The sequence below is a fragment of the Lepisosteus platostomus genome, chromosome 7 (genome assembly GCF_059453375.1).
Source record: "Lepisosteus platostomus isolate fLepPlt1 chromosome 7, fLepPlt1.hap1, whole genome shotgun sequence".
Classification (NCBI taxonomy): domain Eukaryota; kingdom Metazoa; phylum Chordata; class Actinopteri; order Semionotiformes; family Lepisosteidae; genus Lepisosteus; species Lepisosteus platostomus.
In genome coordinates, this window is record NC_142617.1 from 37,834,142 (window position 1) to 37,849,975 (window position 15,834).

The 15,834-nt window shown below is 38.8% G+C and overlaps 1 protein-coding gene across 2 annotated transcripts; it reads left to right on the forward strand.

The window, feature by feature from the left end:
* The first annotated feature begins 368 nt into the window (after positions 1 to 368).
* Positions 369 to 15,336, forward strand: LOC148658672 (complement decay-accelerating factor-like). Of its 2 annotated transcripts, none has more exons than XM_088640161.1 (8): positions 369 to 487; positions 732 to 904; positions 3,455 to 3,640; positions 5,024 to 5,123; positions 5,678 to 5,748; positions 9,124 to 9,135; positions 11,122 to 11,289; positions 14,193 to 15,336. In XM_088640161.1, exons 2-8 carry the CDS (start codon positions 817 to 819, stop codon positions 14,339 to 14,341), a joined length of 774 nt encoding a protein of 257 aa, XP_088496287.1. In that variant the 5' UTR covers positions 369 to 487; positions 732 to 816; the 3' UTR covers positions 14,342 to 15,336. The 2 variants fall into 2 exon arrangements, with proteins under 2 accessions (XP_088496287.1, XP_088496288.1); XM_088640162.1 differs by having other exon boundaries at positions 435 to 487; positions 713 to 904.
* The last annotated feature ends 498 nt before the right edge of the window (positions 15,337 to 15,834 follow it).

The following is a 15,834-nucleotide window of genomic DNA, read 5'->3' on the forward strand; positions in this document are numbered from 1 at the left end:
TGGACTGTTATTATTCCATTATACTGTAGCGTTTGCAGGTTCTTTTCATTACTAAAGAACAGTGGAGACGCGATTAACCAGCTTTACTTGTTAACAACCACACGATCTACACACACATGAGGAGACTGACGGAACACGTACACCTCTTTAGGGTGGTAATTACCTAACAACACACTATACTTTTACAGGACTACACAAGGCACTAGAACTACTAGGACATTATTTACACAGGTAGGGTCAGCCGCTGGTCATCGTGCTGACCCTCAGACTCTCCCCGGCTACCACTCCCAGCATGCCCAGCGGTACTACGAGCGCCTAGGGGCGCTTCCTCCTCACCACCAGGCGAGGGCGTTAGAATACTATAGGTTGTTTTTTTTTCGTAGAAGTAGTGCGTCTTTAAGAAATTGGTTAACACCCCCTTGAAGAAGACATTGAATGTCGTGTGGGTGTGATAGCTGCAGCTTGAAACATTACACAGAGCTTAAAGGTATTCAGTATTTCGTTTTTAGATTGCAAAGATGTGAAAGTAGTCTTGACTTAACATTAAGTAGGTCATAACCAAGGAATTACAAAAAAATATTAAATCGATATACTTAAAAAAAAGGGCGTAACTGAGATCCAGAACATAATTTTAGTTTTTTTTAAAGAAAACTTTTATATTATTAATTTAATTGGGATGAGGGAACAAAGCGAATATACACATAAAATATAGTTTGTCTTGTTTTTACAAGGACTTCAGAAGGGGAAGAGACGAGGAGGCTGTGACGCCCAAGCTTTTTCCTGTCTTTGTTTTGTGAAGATATCCAGAGAAACATTATGTCAGGCTGGGGTCGTTTCTGCGAACCGGCTGTTCTGCAGAACGGGCTGGTTCTGATCCTGACTGTGCTCATTGTCAACGTAGAAGGTACAGCAGATATCTTACATTTAACTGGTTTCCCCTACCTGACCGTCATGTGTGCTGTTTCACCCGCCCTCCGCCCTACATGGTTTGGGTTTGGAGTTGAGTGGCAAGACAAAATATAAAAATATATAGTGGCGGTTAAAAAACGAATGACAAAACAATTAAATAAATTTGGCAAAAAACAAAAATCAGAGCAGTCTTGAAATCATTTGGCCTTAAGATTCTTCCACCATGCTGAAGTGGAATTACTCAGAATTAGGGCAGAAGTCCACGAAATTACAGTATAGGCTTAGAATACCGCCAGAAGAATGGTAGTTTATGATGCTAAAACCTCAAAAACATTTCAAAATGGAATGGTACGAAACGTAAATTCGTATTTTATGTTTTAATCTTAGCTTAGTTTAAATATTTTTTAAATAATCTTCTTGGTTCTGGAGGCGCCTATACAATCGTTCTTGCTGAATAGAAATAAAGCCTTTGTCCGCCGTGAGTCCAGTTTTTCAGGCAATTAACACTGTCCGGAGCAGATGGGTATTGAATGTGTTTTGGCGTATATATCCTGAAACGTCCTTCTAAAGCATTCGAAATGCTGTTTCTAGGTGCTGTTCTTGCCCATATTAGCATCTAAAATCAACAGGTGCAATTGCCTTAAATGCTTGCTAAGCCGACAGGAAGCCTGATTCAACCCATATTAAAATTTGGTTGTATAGATCTATTTATTACTGGGGCGTGCCGGTAGTGCAGTGAGTTAAAATCTGGACCCGGGGTGCTTTGTATATTCACCCTTTCTTCGGGTGCTCTGGTTTCCTCCCACAGACCAACAACATACTGGTAGATGAACTGGCTTTTGGGAAATTTGACCGTAGTGTGAGAGTCTGTGTGGCCGCGTTTCTGCCCTGCGATGGTCTGGCAGCATGCCCAGGGTGTACCCTGCCTAGAGATCTGCACGGGCATGAAAACCCAAACCCGGCTCGTACCCGAGACCTTGAGACCCGACCCAACCGAGACCGAATGGGATTTCAAAATTTGAAACCCGAACCCGAAATCGTCACTCTTCTCCTCTCGGAGCGAGTAGACACATGCACACACGGAGACGGATTCTCACTGACGCGGTTTAACAATGCTTTGATCGGCTGCTATGCGCTCTAGTTGATGGAGAAAAATGCCGTGTGCTGAGAAAAACTGGTATTTAGGTCATAATGTTTCCATAACGAAGCCGTCCCCGACTCATTTGGCATTTTGGTAATTCTCTCTTTGTGAGTTTTCGTTTTATTTCATCCATTGAGAACAGTTAGCTACGTAAGCTTTGTTACACACATATTGTACAGAACGAGACAGAGAGAGAACAAACGGGCAAGCGACAGCGCAAAATGAGTTAGGAATTTCTTCTAATAAAAATACATTTAAGCATAAAATAATAATCAATTTTCACTTATTAGAAAAAAAAACCCGAAACCCGCCCGAGCCCGAAGTTGTATGTGAAAAACCGGCCCGAAAACCCGAGACTTTGTCGGACCGTCGGGCTCAGGTCGGGTAGCAGACCTCTACCCTGCCTTGCAGGGATAGACCAAACTGCTCTGCGATCCTGAATTACAAGAAGAGCTGTTAGAAAACAGATGAGCTCTATATACTTTTATTTTCTAACACGTGCATTAAAGCCAAATTCAGTTGTTCAGTCAACCCCTAATTAAGGAATAACAAAAGTAATATTCACGTTCAAGTGTTTTATGGAATAGACAATAAACACATCTCCGTGTTGGAGTTATTTATCAGCTATAATTATTTTTACATTAAATATGTTGGTTTCTTTGAATGCTTTTTATTGCTGTTGGGAGTTCGCAGACTTCTGGTTTTCACTTGTCCTCATCCGCCTATCAATTGCATTAATTTAATCATGCCATCAGTTTTGTGTCTTGGGATTTAGTCCAGTGCGTCCTTGATTTAAAACAAGTCATTGTTTGTTCTGTCTGTGGCCTTTTCACACTTACAAATAACTGCATTTACAAACCAGTAGATATTTCAAATATAAAGAAATATGTATTTTTAATGGCACAGTTTAGGAGTTTAGGATGCACTTTATTCTATAGAGCTGGGTTTGAGAGAGTTCATCAGAGAAGAAACTATTTTCTGTTAAATTTATCAAATTAATGCTAAATTCAATTTTTTTTAATGTAAAGGGGTAAGAACGTGACCACTAAAACTTCCAATTTGTAAGATCAAGCATCTCCACACCTATGTGTGAGGATGTTGTATCTCATCGTTAAGCTATAGTGTCATTAATCTGGTACATGTTTCTCCAAAAAATATCTGATTTTTATTGTTTTTATTGTACTGTTTTCTGCAGCTATCTGGACAGGGTTGTCTCCTGGAATTTGAACTCTCCACACTCGGGTTCCATAAAAACACACAATCCCTCCAGAACCATGAAACTGAAGATATTATATCCAACTTTGGCCCTTTTTATTGTATTAACTACCATTGGCTTTACAGCCAAACACAAAGTGTAACTGGAGCCATAAGTGAAATTAATCCAAGTTCATTTTCTCTTTGTAGGTCAATGCAGTAATCCTCCAAGTGTACAGAATGCTGTTCTAAATGACCAGTCTCAATTATTAAATGATTTCCCAGAGGGAACTACTGTTACGTATGAATGTAACCCAGGATATAGAAGAGCGAGTGGATCTCCATCAATCTCCTGCAGTAACGGCCAGTGGAGTCAACCGACGTTAACATGTGAAAGTGAGTGTTTATTTTTTTTAGATTAGGAAAACATCATATACTAACTGGCACCTCAACTGTGTAATTTGTCAATTTGAGATATACTTCCTTGAAAAGGAACAAAAGCTGACTGGTTAATTTGTGTTGTCATTTTGTTTGTTAATATGTGATAAATTGAGTGCAATCTGTTCTTACTTCAGGTTAACGTGTTTCCAATAATTAGAGAGGTTTTGTAATAATAAAAGGACGCAAAAACATGGCACCATTGCAGCCAAGACAAATGATCACAGTAACAGTGAGCAAAATAAGGAGAGGCAATTCCTGCAGATCATCCCAGTAGGCATCGGAAACCGTAGCATTGGAATAAGAGCGGTTTGATTTTGCCTCTTCCCAGACTAGCAAGGGGAGTGTAGTTTTTAAATGCATTGAGGTACTAGTGAGTACTTGCACATTTGTGACACTTTCTCTTCATACATTGAACAGTGTTGCTTCTTTGCTTTCCATAATGCTTTAATGATGGAGAGTCCCGAGAGGCAGAACAGAGAGCCGATATTGCATTATCATTTTTATTCAGACAGCCGAGATGCTTTTCATTCTCATTAGACCTAACAGATCCCATAAAGTAATTGGGACTGTTGTTCCCTATTAACAGCGATGGGCTTTTTTTTAAACAGATAAAGAGCAGGTACTGAAATAGTTGGATAGATTATCTTTACATTTAAATGGTTTGTCCAAAGCTCCATACATCTAGCTGGGGGTTTACTTCATTTACCACTGTGGCTGTATGGCAGCAGCTGTACTGTGGCAGCAAGGTGAAGAGGGAGTTGTTCTCTCTTCTGATGGGGGTAGGTTAGAACTGCCCTTAAACTGGAGATTGATCTGCACATTACTGCCCTCCCACTCTTTCAAAGAAGAACTTTGAAAGAAGATGAAACTATTTTGTTATTCATTCTCTCAGACTCCCTTTATATATCACTAGGGCCCACATGAAGCTCTGATAACATTGTGGTGAAAATATTCAAAAATTCATAAAGTCAAATACTTTTTTTATTAAATTGTGAATGGACAGGAGATGAACACAAATCTATGAAGAAATTAGTTGTACTGCAACTCTGTACATATTTAATCCTTGGAACAATGGTTGTTCCTGAGAAAAAATCCTTCCTTAAGTCCTTAAGTCTCAAGACTACAAGAGCAGGGTAGTCAAATAAAATCTGCAGCTGACACTATTTCTATACAGTGTGCATTTATATTGCTTTGTGGAATTGTACAGACAAGTGTGCTGTTCATTACACGATGCTTTTCTAATGTAAGACATGTTCCTCTTTTTTTATAAAGGTATTCATAGTTTTTTTGTTGAATCCCACCTGAATAACTGATCTAAATAATCTTATTTTGCCGTAGAAAAGTCCTGTGGTTCTCCTGGAGAGATACTGAATGGAAAATATGATCTGTCTGAAGGTATCCTGTTCGGTGCCACAGCTAGAGTCATCTGTGATGAAGGGTGAGTTCAAGTTTGTGCCACAACGGAATCCTAAAGAACTGAAGGCTGTCTATTGAAAGAGTCATCAAGTTGTATTTTTGTTTATCTTTGGGCAGGTTAATTTTTCTTATGTTTTTAAAATGCACGTCCTGTGTTGTAAGTCTTATCCATTGGAATTTGTATCTGACTTCTATTTCTACAAAGAAAAGGGTGAGAAAATAAGACAATAGTTGTCTTTAAATCTGATCAATCTTTCAATATGTAAGAACACTGCTAAAATTATATATTTTTTTGCCTGCTGTTTGGGTTACTTATGTCCTCATATCTTAGAATGTGTTAGAATTCATCATACTGATGCAATTTTGTGTGGATGCCAAAAATGTGTGTGCCTACTTAATAAAAAATGAGTATTTTAAAAACATGTTTGAGTTCTGAGCAACAGTGTATCCATTGTATGCATTTGTCCGCCGGCAGCGTGAGCAGGCTCGAGCCCCGGGTCCCGGTGGATTGTGATTGGGCAGCGTTTGGGAAATCAGGGCCGTGGATAAAAATGTGATCTTTTTCACTGTCTCTAGGTACCAGTTGGTGGGCAGAGAAAGACTTTGCTTGGCTGATGGCTGGAGTTCGAACGTTCCTCTTTGTGAGGGTAAATAAGATAAACTTTGTCTCTAAAAGGGTCAAATACTTTTCATAGAACCAAATACTTTTGCAGCCACCACATGATTTGCTCTGGTTTATCTCCAGTTACTTAGGTTTCTATGACTTTTTTTAACATCTTTGCTTTATACTTTGGGATGTATAGTGAATCTATACAGGATTGAGAAGACAAGCGAGCTGAGCCCAAAGTTTTAGTCATGGACATTCATATACTTTTAGATTAAGGTTTTTGGTTAGTGTGTATCTTGATTTACTTACAGAACACTACTCCTGTTTGGCTTAGAACACTAGACAGGAAGGAAGCCACTGAATTCAACTTTGTAGTAAAAATAGAATGCTTCTCTTTTTGTAGTTGTTACTGTTCCCACAAAGGGGACATGGTTGTGCAATTGCTGTCCTGAAAGGTTGGGATAATTTGGAAAATTAAAGGAAAACTTAAGTGAAATGTCACAGTGAGTAAAAGGTATATACGATATTGGTCAGATATGCAGAGCATTACACAGCCTGTGTTGTAGAATTTGCAAACCCTGTTTCTGGAGAAACAAAGGGTTACTGAGGGTTTTTAAGCGGCCACTAAGGAATTTGAGTGCTTTGGGTGGCTGATATGATTCTTGGTCTATATTTGACATAAATCTCTTACCTGGAGTTAGATGCAATAATTCCTATTTGCCTGTGTTGGTCAGAAGAGTCCCACAGTGTTTTTGTTTTTGCAAATTGAGCTGTTCTGCTACATTTGTGGAAGTTTCTTTTTCAGTAACATTGATAATTTATAACTTTATTTGAATCGGAGCTAACCAATTCTGGTTTAAACTCTTAAACAGTTGTTCAGCTACAGGTTAGATGAAACTCCAGATGCCCTTTGTCCCTTGAGGACCAGAGAGCTCTCAATTCAAACAGTTTGGTTGCTTGATTTGCGAAGATCATACAGGTGTAGCCAATCTTTAAAAACAGGTAACTTGTCAGACTCAGTGGACTGGAGCTCTCCAGGACCATGGTTGGAGACCCCTACTCCACAGTCATTGTAAATTGATGGTTTTCAATCAGGAAGCTGGTTTGTGGCTGCTTTCTGCGGTTTGAAATATATCACCTGAGAGAACCCAGGAATCTCCCATATCAGAAGCCCAGCCCTGCTTAGAGTCTGAGATCTAATAGATGCAAGTCTTCAATGCGGTCTTCTGATAAATTCAGTCTTATTTCTGTCATCAGTGTCATTGTCTCTGGTAAAAATATCAAAACATGAAATGTGCTTTTTTGTTATAACCAATTATTACATTTCATACTTAATGTATTGTTTGCTCAGTGCATTTGTAAAAGTTCATTTTTTTATCTGTTATAAAATTATTTAATTTAAAGCATGATGTTTGGTTTGATCTTTAAGCAAAAAATTGAAAATATGGGAATCCATTTTATGCAGATATTTTTAACTAAAACATCCTTTACATTTTTGGTGATCAGCAAATTAAATTGGCTGTTTTTGTGGACATCATCAAATTCAGGTTTACTAGAGTCGCGTCAGTCCAGGACCACAATGAATATTGTTGTGTCTGGTTTGTATTTTTGTGTCTAATGTATTAGAGCTGTGTTTTTTAATTTGCTGTGGTTATGGAAACAGATGTACTCATATTTAACAATTCTCAAATATTTATGTAATATTTTTTTCATTTAAATTGTTTTATGAGCTAAGGAATTAATAAAGAGACTCTTATTTAAAATTTTAAGTTGTACTGAGGCCAACTAGGTTTTCCTAGGTATTTTTTTATTTGTGTACAAATACATTTTTTTCATAGATTTTGTCCTTTAATTTTGTTCTTAAGTTACTTTTAGTTATGTCTTATTCTAATAACCCAGTGGAATTTTCCCATAAGCTTACTAGAGCTCTATCAATGCAGCACAACAATGAAAACGCGTAGTCCTGTTTTATGTTTTTGTGTCTAATTTGAAGCTGTGATTTCATAATATGCAGTGTAGCTGAATGTACTGAAGTGGTACACTTATCAAAGGCCAGCAGAGACCGTGGGCTGCTAATTGTAAAAACATACACCTGGACTTCTTGACGGAGCATCCGCAGGTGGCGAGGGTGGGCACCAACATATCCTCTACCCTGACTCTAAACACTGGAGCCCGCCAAGGCTGTGTGCTTAGCCCTGTCCTCTACTCCTTATTTAACCATGATTGTGTCGCCAGGCATAACTCAAACTCCATCATTATGTTTGCGGACGTTACAACAGTCGTCGGCCTGATCACAGATGGTGAAGAGTCTGAGTACAGGGAGGAGGTTGAAACCCTGGCAGCATGGTGCCAGGAAAACAACCTCTCTCTGAACATCAGTAAGACTAAGGAGATGATTATTGATCATAGGAAAAACCAGGGAGGAGATCACACACCTATCTATATCAATGGGACTGCAGTGGAGGGGGTCAGCAGTTTGAAGTTCCTGGGAGTTAACATCACAGAGGACTTAACCTGGACCCACCACACCAACACCGTGGTCAAAATAGCACGGCAGTGCCTCTTCTTTCTCTGAAGGCTAAAGACGTTTGGCATGCCATCGCATATCCAGGCCAACATCTACAGGTGCACTATGGAGAGCATCCTGACTGGTTGCATCACTGCCTGGTATGGGAACTGCTCCACCCGGGATCGCAAAGTACTGCAGAGGGTGGTGAAGTCAGCGCAGCTCATTACCAGCTGTGAGCTACCATACATCCAGGATATCTACTCAGCTAGATGTCTTAAGAAGTCCAGGTCCATTCTCAAGGATCCCAGTCATCCCAGTCACAACCTGTTTTCTCTCCTACCATCCTACCAAACAGTATCGAAGCATTCAGTCAAAAACTAACAGATTATGGAACAGCTTCTACCTCCAGGCAATTAGACTGCTAAATAGCCAAGCTGCAGTTCCTTCAGCAAATCACCTGTAATGGCTACATGGTATTATGTAACCTTATTTTGTAACTTTAATTTTGTGATTCCCCCCCCCCCCCGATTGATTGAGATACACGTGGGTCTTGCCGACAGCAACAGCATATGGAAAGGCAGTGCACCTCACCCAGCTTTACCTTAAACTTTACTCCTGCTCATTACTCCCTGTGATTCTGGGATTCAACAGAAGCACAATGCCCATTAAGTGTTATTCATTGAAAGTAGAGAAGTCATCACCAGAAGCCTTCTGCAGAAAGCAGAACCGTTCCCCCTTTCATGGTTTTTAGTCAGATATTTTTCTACAGAGTTTAGCTATGGCACAACAGTGCCATTTTGTTTCATTAGTAAATCAGGCATTTCAGTACCTATTTAGAAATAATACAGCAAATGGATTGTGCTGCCATCTAGGGACTGTAGCTAAAACTACTTTTTTATCTTACAGTTGTTTCATGCCCTGATAGATAGATACTTTATTGATCCCGTGAGGGAAATTGCAGTGCAACAGCAGCTTAACACACACAACACAGCCACAGTGTAACGAATTATATACTAATAGTACAATACATACAATACAATACAATACAAGAGTTACTCACAGTCCGGACACACAAGAGGAAACTAGAACAGAACAGTACACAGAAAATCGTATCACACGTATGAATATAAATATAGATGTAACCATAGATATAAATATAAATATAAATGTATTGCACAGGTCCCTGGCATACAGTGCCTTGCGAAAGTATTCGGCCCCCTTGAACTTTTCAACCTTTTGCCACATTTCAGGCTTCAAACATAAAGATATAAATTTTTTATTTTATGTGAAGAATCACCAACAAGTGGGACACAATTGTGAAGTGGAACGAAATCTATTGGATTTTTGAAACTTTTTTAACTAATAAAAAAATGAAAAGTGGGGCGTGCAAAATTATTCGGCCCCTTTACTTTCAGTGCAGCAAACTCGCTCCAGAAGTTCAGCGAGGATCTCTGAATGATCCAATGTTGTCCTAAATGACTGATGGTGATAAATAGAATCCACCTGTGTGTAATCAAGTCTCTGTATAAATGCACCTGCTCTGTGATAGTCTCAAGGTTCTGTTGAAAGCGCAGAGAGCATCATGAAGACCAAGGAACACACCAGGCAGGTCCGTAATACTGTTGTGGAGAAGTTTAAAGCCGGATTTGGATACAAAAAGATTTCCCAAGCTTCAAACATCCCAAGGAGCACTGTGCAAGCGATCATCTTGAAATGGAAGGAGTATCAGACCACTGCAAATCTACCAAGACCTGGCCGTCCCTCTAAACTTTCAGCTCAGACAAGGAGAAGACTGATCAGAGATGCAGCCAAGAGGCCCATGATCACTCTGGATGAACTGCAGAGAACTACAGCTGAGGTGGGAGAGTCTGTCCATAGGACAACAATCAGTCTTACACTGCACAAATCTGGCCTTTATGGAAGAGTGGCAAGAAGAAAGCCATTTCTCAAAGATATCCATAAAAAGTCTCGTCTAAAGTTTGCCACAAGCCACCTGGGAGACACCCCAAACATGTGGAAGAAGGTGCTCTGGTCAGATGAAACCAAAATCGAACTTTTTGGCCACAATGCAAAACGATATGTTTGGCGTAAAAGCAACACAGCTCATCACCCTCAACACACCATCCCCACTGTCAAACATGGTGGTGGCAGCATCATGGTTTGGGCCTGCTTTTCTTCAGCAGGGACAGGGAAGATGGTTAAAATTGAGGGGAAGATGGATGCAGCCAAATACAGGACCATTCTGGACGAAAACCTGTTGGAGTCTGCAAAAGACCTGAAACTGGGACGGAGATTTATCTTCCAACAAGACAATGATCCCAAACATACAGCAAAATCTACAAAGGAATGGTTCACAAATAAACGTATCCAGGTGTTTGAATGGCCAAGTCAAAGTCCAGACCTGAATCCAATCGAGAATCTGTGGAAAGAGCTGAAAACTGCTGTTCACAAACGCTCTCCATCCAACCTCACTGAGCTCGAGCTGTTTTGCAAGGAAGAATGGGCAAGAATTTCAGTCTCTCGATGTGCAAAACTGATAGAGACATACCCCAAGCGACTTGCAGCTGTAATCGCAGCAAAAGGTGGCTCTACAAAGTATTAACGCAAGGGGGCCGAATAATTTTGCACGCCCCACTTTTCATTTTTTTATTAGTTAAAAAAGTTTCAAAAATCCAATAGATTTCGTTCCACTTCACAATTGTGTCCCACTTGTTGGTGATTCTTCACATAAAATAAAAAATTTATATCTTTATGTTTGAAGCCTGAAATGTGGCAAAAGGTTGAAAAGTTCAAGGGGGCCGAATACTTTCGCAAGGCACTGTATATTGCACAAAAGTGGTTGTAAACGGGAAAAAGAAAAAGAAAGAGAACAGATGTAGCAGTAGATGTGTATATGCGTTTAGTCTGATGTATCCATTACAAATGGCAAAAAAGTATCAGGACGACTGCCACCCTATGGATACAAAAGTTTTATTACCTTTGAATGTGATTCTGGCTACAAAGCGAATGGCACCTTGACCATTACCTGTGGAGTCAATGGCTGGTCCTCTGAACCTCCAACATGTTACAGAGGTGAGTTCTGTCCTTTGCTGGTTGGTCCTGCTAAATGGAGATAAAGAAGAATTGGGTTCAGATCCACTGTAAAGGTGATGTTCCTTTATGTAAGGTGTGTAATGGAAAGTGCTGACATGATTTCAAAATACTTTTTTGTGATTTGACGGTAGAGGCAGATATTCAATAAAGGGTTATTTCCACAATGAAATTGATGAAAACTATAAAGCCAAGAAAATGGAGGTTGCAAAAAATCAAGTTTTAAGGTTATACTTATAAGGACCCAATGTGTCTGAGTCTCACTGGGGGTGGTATTTTTTAATTTGTGTGGTGCAACAACAAAGGGCCCAGTCACTCACAAAGTGTAGATAAACACTCTAATCAACGTTTGCGTAGTAAAGATGGAAATTATCACCCATCACCTCCTCAGTGTAAAGGTACGGTATGACATGTATTTTTAAGTTGTGAATTTTTCTTCTTTGATTCTAATCAGTAATAAGAATATAATTTTTATTGGATGATACAATTCATATGAAGTTTGGTCACCAGTTTAGTTTAAACTGTGGGTAAGTTAATGTTTATGTATAATCATTTGTAGTTTGAGAAATGTATAATGATGTATCTTGTGTTTTGCTGTGATATTGTGTATCTGTTTTACACATAGGTGAATTTCATTGGTCATTATATAGCTTTTAAAGTACAGGCTAACACTCACTGCAGGCCGGACATGATACAGTAAATGTAGTTTATACATCTTTTACACTGAGAGATACACCTGGGTGTAACAGACATCAGCACACGAACAAACAGTGCACCTCACAGCAAGGGTCTGCTTTACCCTTGCTCAATAATTAACATGAGATTCTGGGATTCAACAGAAGCACAATGCACATTAAGTGTTGTTCATTGAATCTAGAGAAGTAATCACCAGAAGCCTTCTGCAGAATGCGAAAAAATGATCAGTTTTTCATGTTTTCCAACCATTATCTTTTCGTTTGAAAAATGTGGACCTGTGCCATTTTGAAACAATTTGTGTTTGACAATGACCTTAATCTTTATTTCATTAACAAACCAGACATTTCAGTGCCTTTTCAAGAATAATGGAGTAGATGGATTCTGCTGCCATCTAGGGACTGTAGCCGAAACTACTTTCTGTAACTTTGGGACGGACGGTAGCGCAGTAAGCTCCATTCTTATGAACAGCGGGTGTGATATTCAAGTTTTTTTTATCTTAGTTGTTTCATGCCCTGATGTAATCATTACAAATGGCAGAAAGGTCTCAGAGCGACTACCAACCTCCGGATACAAAAGTTTTATGACCTTTGAATGTAATCCTGGATACACACTGATTGGCAGTAGGACTATTACCTGTGGAGTTAATGGCTGGTCCACTAATCCTCCAGCATGTGAAAAAGGCGAGTTCTGCCCTTCACTGTCTAGTCTTTCTAAATTTAATGTAATTATCTAATCTAATTAATCGTTAATTATTAAATTAATGTGCTTTTTGGTTTTGGTCCATCAACTGGCTGGACCCCCTGCAGAGTGAAATTAACCCCCGGGGAGCTGCAGAGGTGGTTGAGGGATTCAAAAGAAAATAAGGGAGAGGAAGAGAGGATCTTGTATAGCATTCAGGGAAGTGACATAATGGAGAATTATAAGTGAGATCAGCTTATAAGGATAATTTGGTTATAATAAGGATAATTAGGAATATATTCATATATTCACCTGTATGAATGGGTGAATTTGTGTTTAATTTTGCTTTACACCAGTATCATGAAGAAAATCATACTGCATTTAATTTAATTATTATGTTTTGTTCTAAATATTATATACATAATATACATATATACTGTATATAATGTACAGAGGGATATTGCATTTCCAGCAGCTGAATCAATGTACAGGAAGCACCTGGTATCTCCTTCCTTGGTGTTAGCTAATCATTTACATGCCACACGGAACTATACTCACTGGGTATATATTACTGTATATCCATCTTCTGAGAGGGTTAAATCAAAACATCCTTGCAAAGTGGAAGGGAAGATTACCACGTCATATGTATTTATATTTTAATATACATTTATTTCTGCTTGAATTATTTAAATGCAGGGGAACCCTTCCTTGTGATTTTGGTGTCTGATTATGACACCCTAATGTTATTTAATGTAGGTAATGTGGTGGTGAAAATGAATACACAGGAATACAATTGTATTTACTGCAGCTGTTTCAGAGGCAACTCATATGGTTTTCACCTTCCCAATATTTACATGGAGAAATTATTCTCCAGTAATACTGTCTCCAAACCTGAGAGTTTCACAATGCACTGAAGGTACCGCTACACAATAGTTAAAAAATACAAATTTTCAAAGACTTATGTACAATTAGGGATACATTTCCAGCTATCTGACTTCTTTCAGCACTCCTTCGCTTAATATGTGTATTTTATTTAGGATTTGTCTTTCTCTTCTTGTATCTGTCTTTTTTTTGGATCTCAGTTATTTCAAGTGCACCAAAACAATACTCCTGAAGGGTTGGTTTGGCAATACATTTGACTTTGACTTTGACCTTGACTCACAGCTGGCAACCAGTCATTCATTTATACCACCCTCTTACCTGCCCTACCTTCCTGCACTCCTTCAGGTAAAAAGGGGAATGAGTAAAGATTAATTCCACAATAGAAAGGAGGAGCACAACATTTTGGCAGTTGGGCCTGACACCATTCTATTTTCTCCTTTCTGGTTTTAAGTGTGGAATCAAGCTTTCCTTCTCCCTCTGAAGCCAGCGTGCTCTGACACAGCTCCACGTTTGAACATCCTCACGGATGTCTGCTAGTCCACTTTCACTCATTCTCCCCCACAGCAGCAACAGACAGTACTGGCGTTCAGCTTGCCTGGTAATAATCATCCCCTTTCTGTACTCCACAGCTACCCAGGAAAGTTACCTGGATGTCCTGCTGAAGATGATAAAAGAGGAGTTGGCAAAGGAAAAAGAGAAACTTAATTTGGAAAGAGAAAGATTTGAACATGATAAGCAGGAGTACTGCCGTCGGTTTCTTGAGAATAAGTCTCCCTGAATGTGGAAACTAAAGAAATTAGTTTAAACAGCAGTGGCCTGGAGCTACTGACATTTACATGCAGTTTAAGGAAGTGTCAATAAGGTTGATGCATTCTACAATAAATTAGCTGCTTTGTAAGCAAAATCTTCTTTAAACCATTAATATGCTGAATACATATGTAACACTAAGTAGTATCAGCTTCTTTCAAATCTACTGACCACAAATTGCTTTCATATAAAGTTTGAGGTCTTCTGTTACTATAAAACTATTATTATTATTCCATAATGTATGCATGTGACAATTATATTTGACTGTTATGACAATCTTATAAAATATCATTTTAAGATACACAATCTACTCTATTGTAAATTATTCATTTATTATTGGGTCTCCATCTAAGTGGGTCGAAAAGCAAAAACACTGAAGAATCATAATTGTTCATCATCATCACAGCTGTCCCTTCTCAAATCAGCATTGTGTGGCTTCAAAACTTCCATTTGTCCTTAGAAAAGACACATTTGGAAGTCATGTATGCAAAGGAATAATGTCTTCTGTGGCAAAAGGAGATAAGTTATCCACTTTTAACAGGGACTGAATTTGAAAGAAAATCATGGAACTGTAGAAATTAAATTACATATACATTACAATGTTATTTACTACAGTGCGCACTGCCCATGTATTATCATGTATCCAAGTACCGTAAGGACCCATCGTAATTGTGCCTGCGTTGATATGATTGCTCTCTGATCTGACGATGAAACATCCTGAGAGTCCCTGAACAAACAATGAAGGCCCAGCCACAGAGACGGGTGTGAAAAACTGTTGACATTCAATCTTCGCCTCGGCGAAGATCTATTGAAGATGAAACGGCTGTTTTTGTTTTGTAGATCCGAGACGTGTGTTTTGTCATTCAAATTCTGGTTCGTAATCTACGGTACTCAATAGCAAGCCTAATACTAGTTTCTGATTCTGTACATTTAAATGCATGGAAAAATACAAAATGGTCTTAAAAACCTGTTGCGAGACTTTTCTAATACAGTTTTTTTCGTTATCTGTATTTAATTCACAGGACTTCATTTCCACCTATAGACATAGAGTAGTTTATTGCCATACATTGGAATTCTTAATCGTGTTGATCTCTCGGGACATACACAGTACAACAGAGAACACCACACAATGTAGACAGTATATTATAAACATAATAAATAATAAGATCAGGAACAATAAATATGTCGTGGGACAGTGAATATGTAGTAGTGAGAAAAAAACATGGTAGACCATGCAAAAAGTGCATAGTGTAGATGTGAATATTATATAGGGTTTAGGTGGACATTCGGCTGCACAAACACCAGACACCTTGAGCTGTATAGGACTTTATAGCAGTAGCCGCTATCTCTGTACTGAACTGTTACTTCGATATCCTGAGCGTGCAAAGTCCGTAAATAAGTTAACATGAGAATTTTTATTAACACTCGTTTTTTGATATTTCACTTTTATTATCTAATTAAACT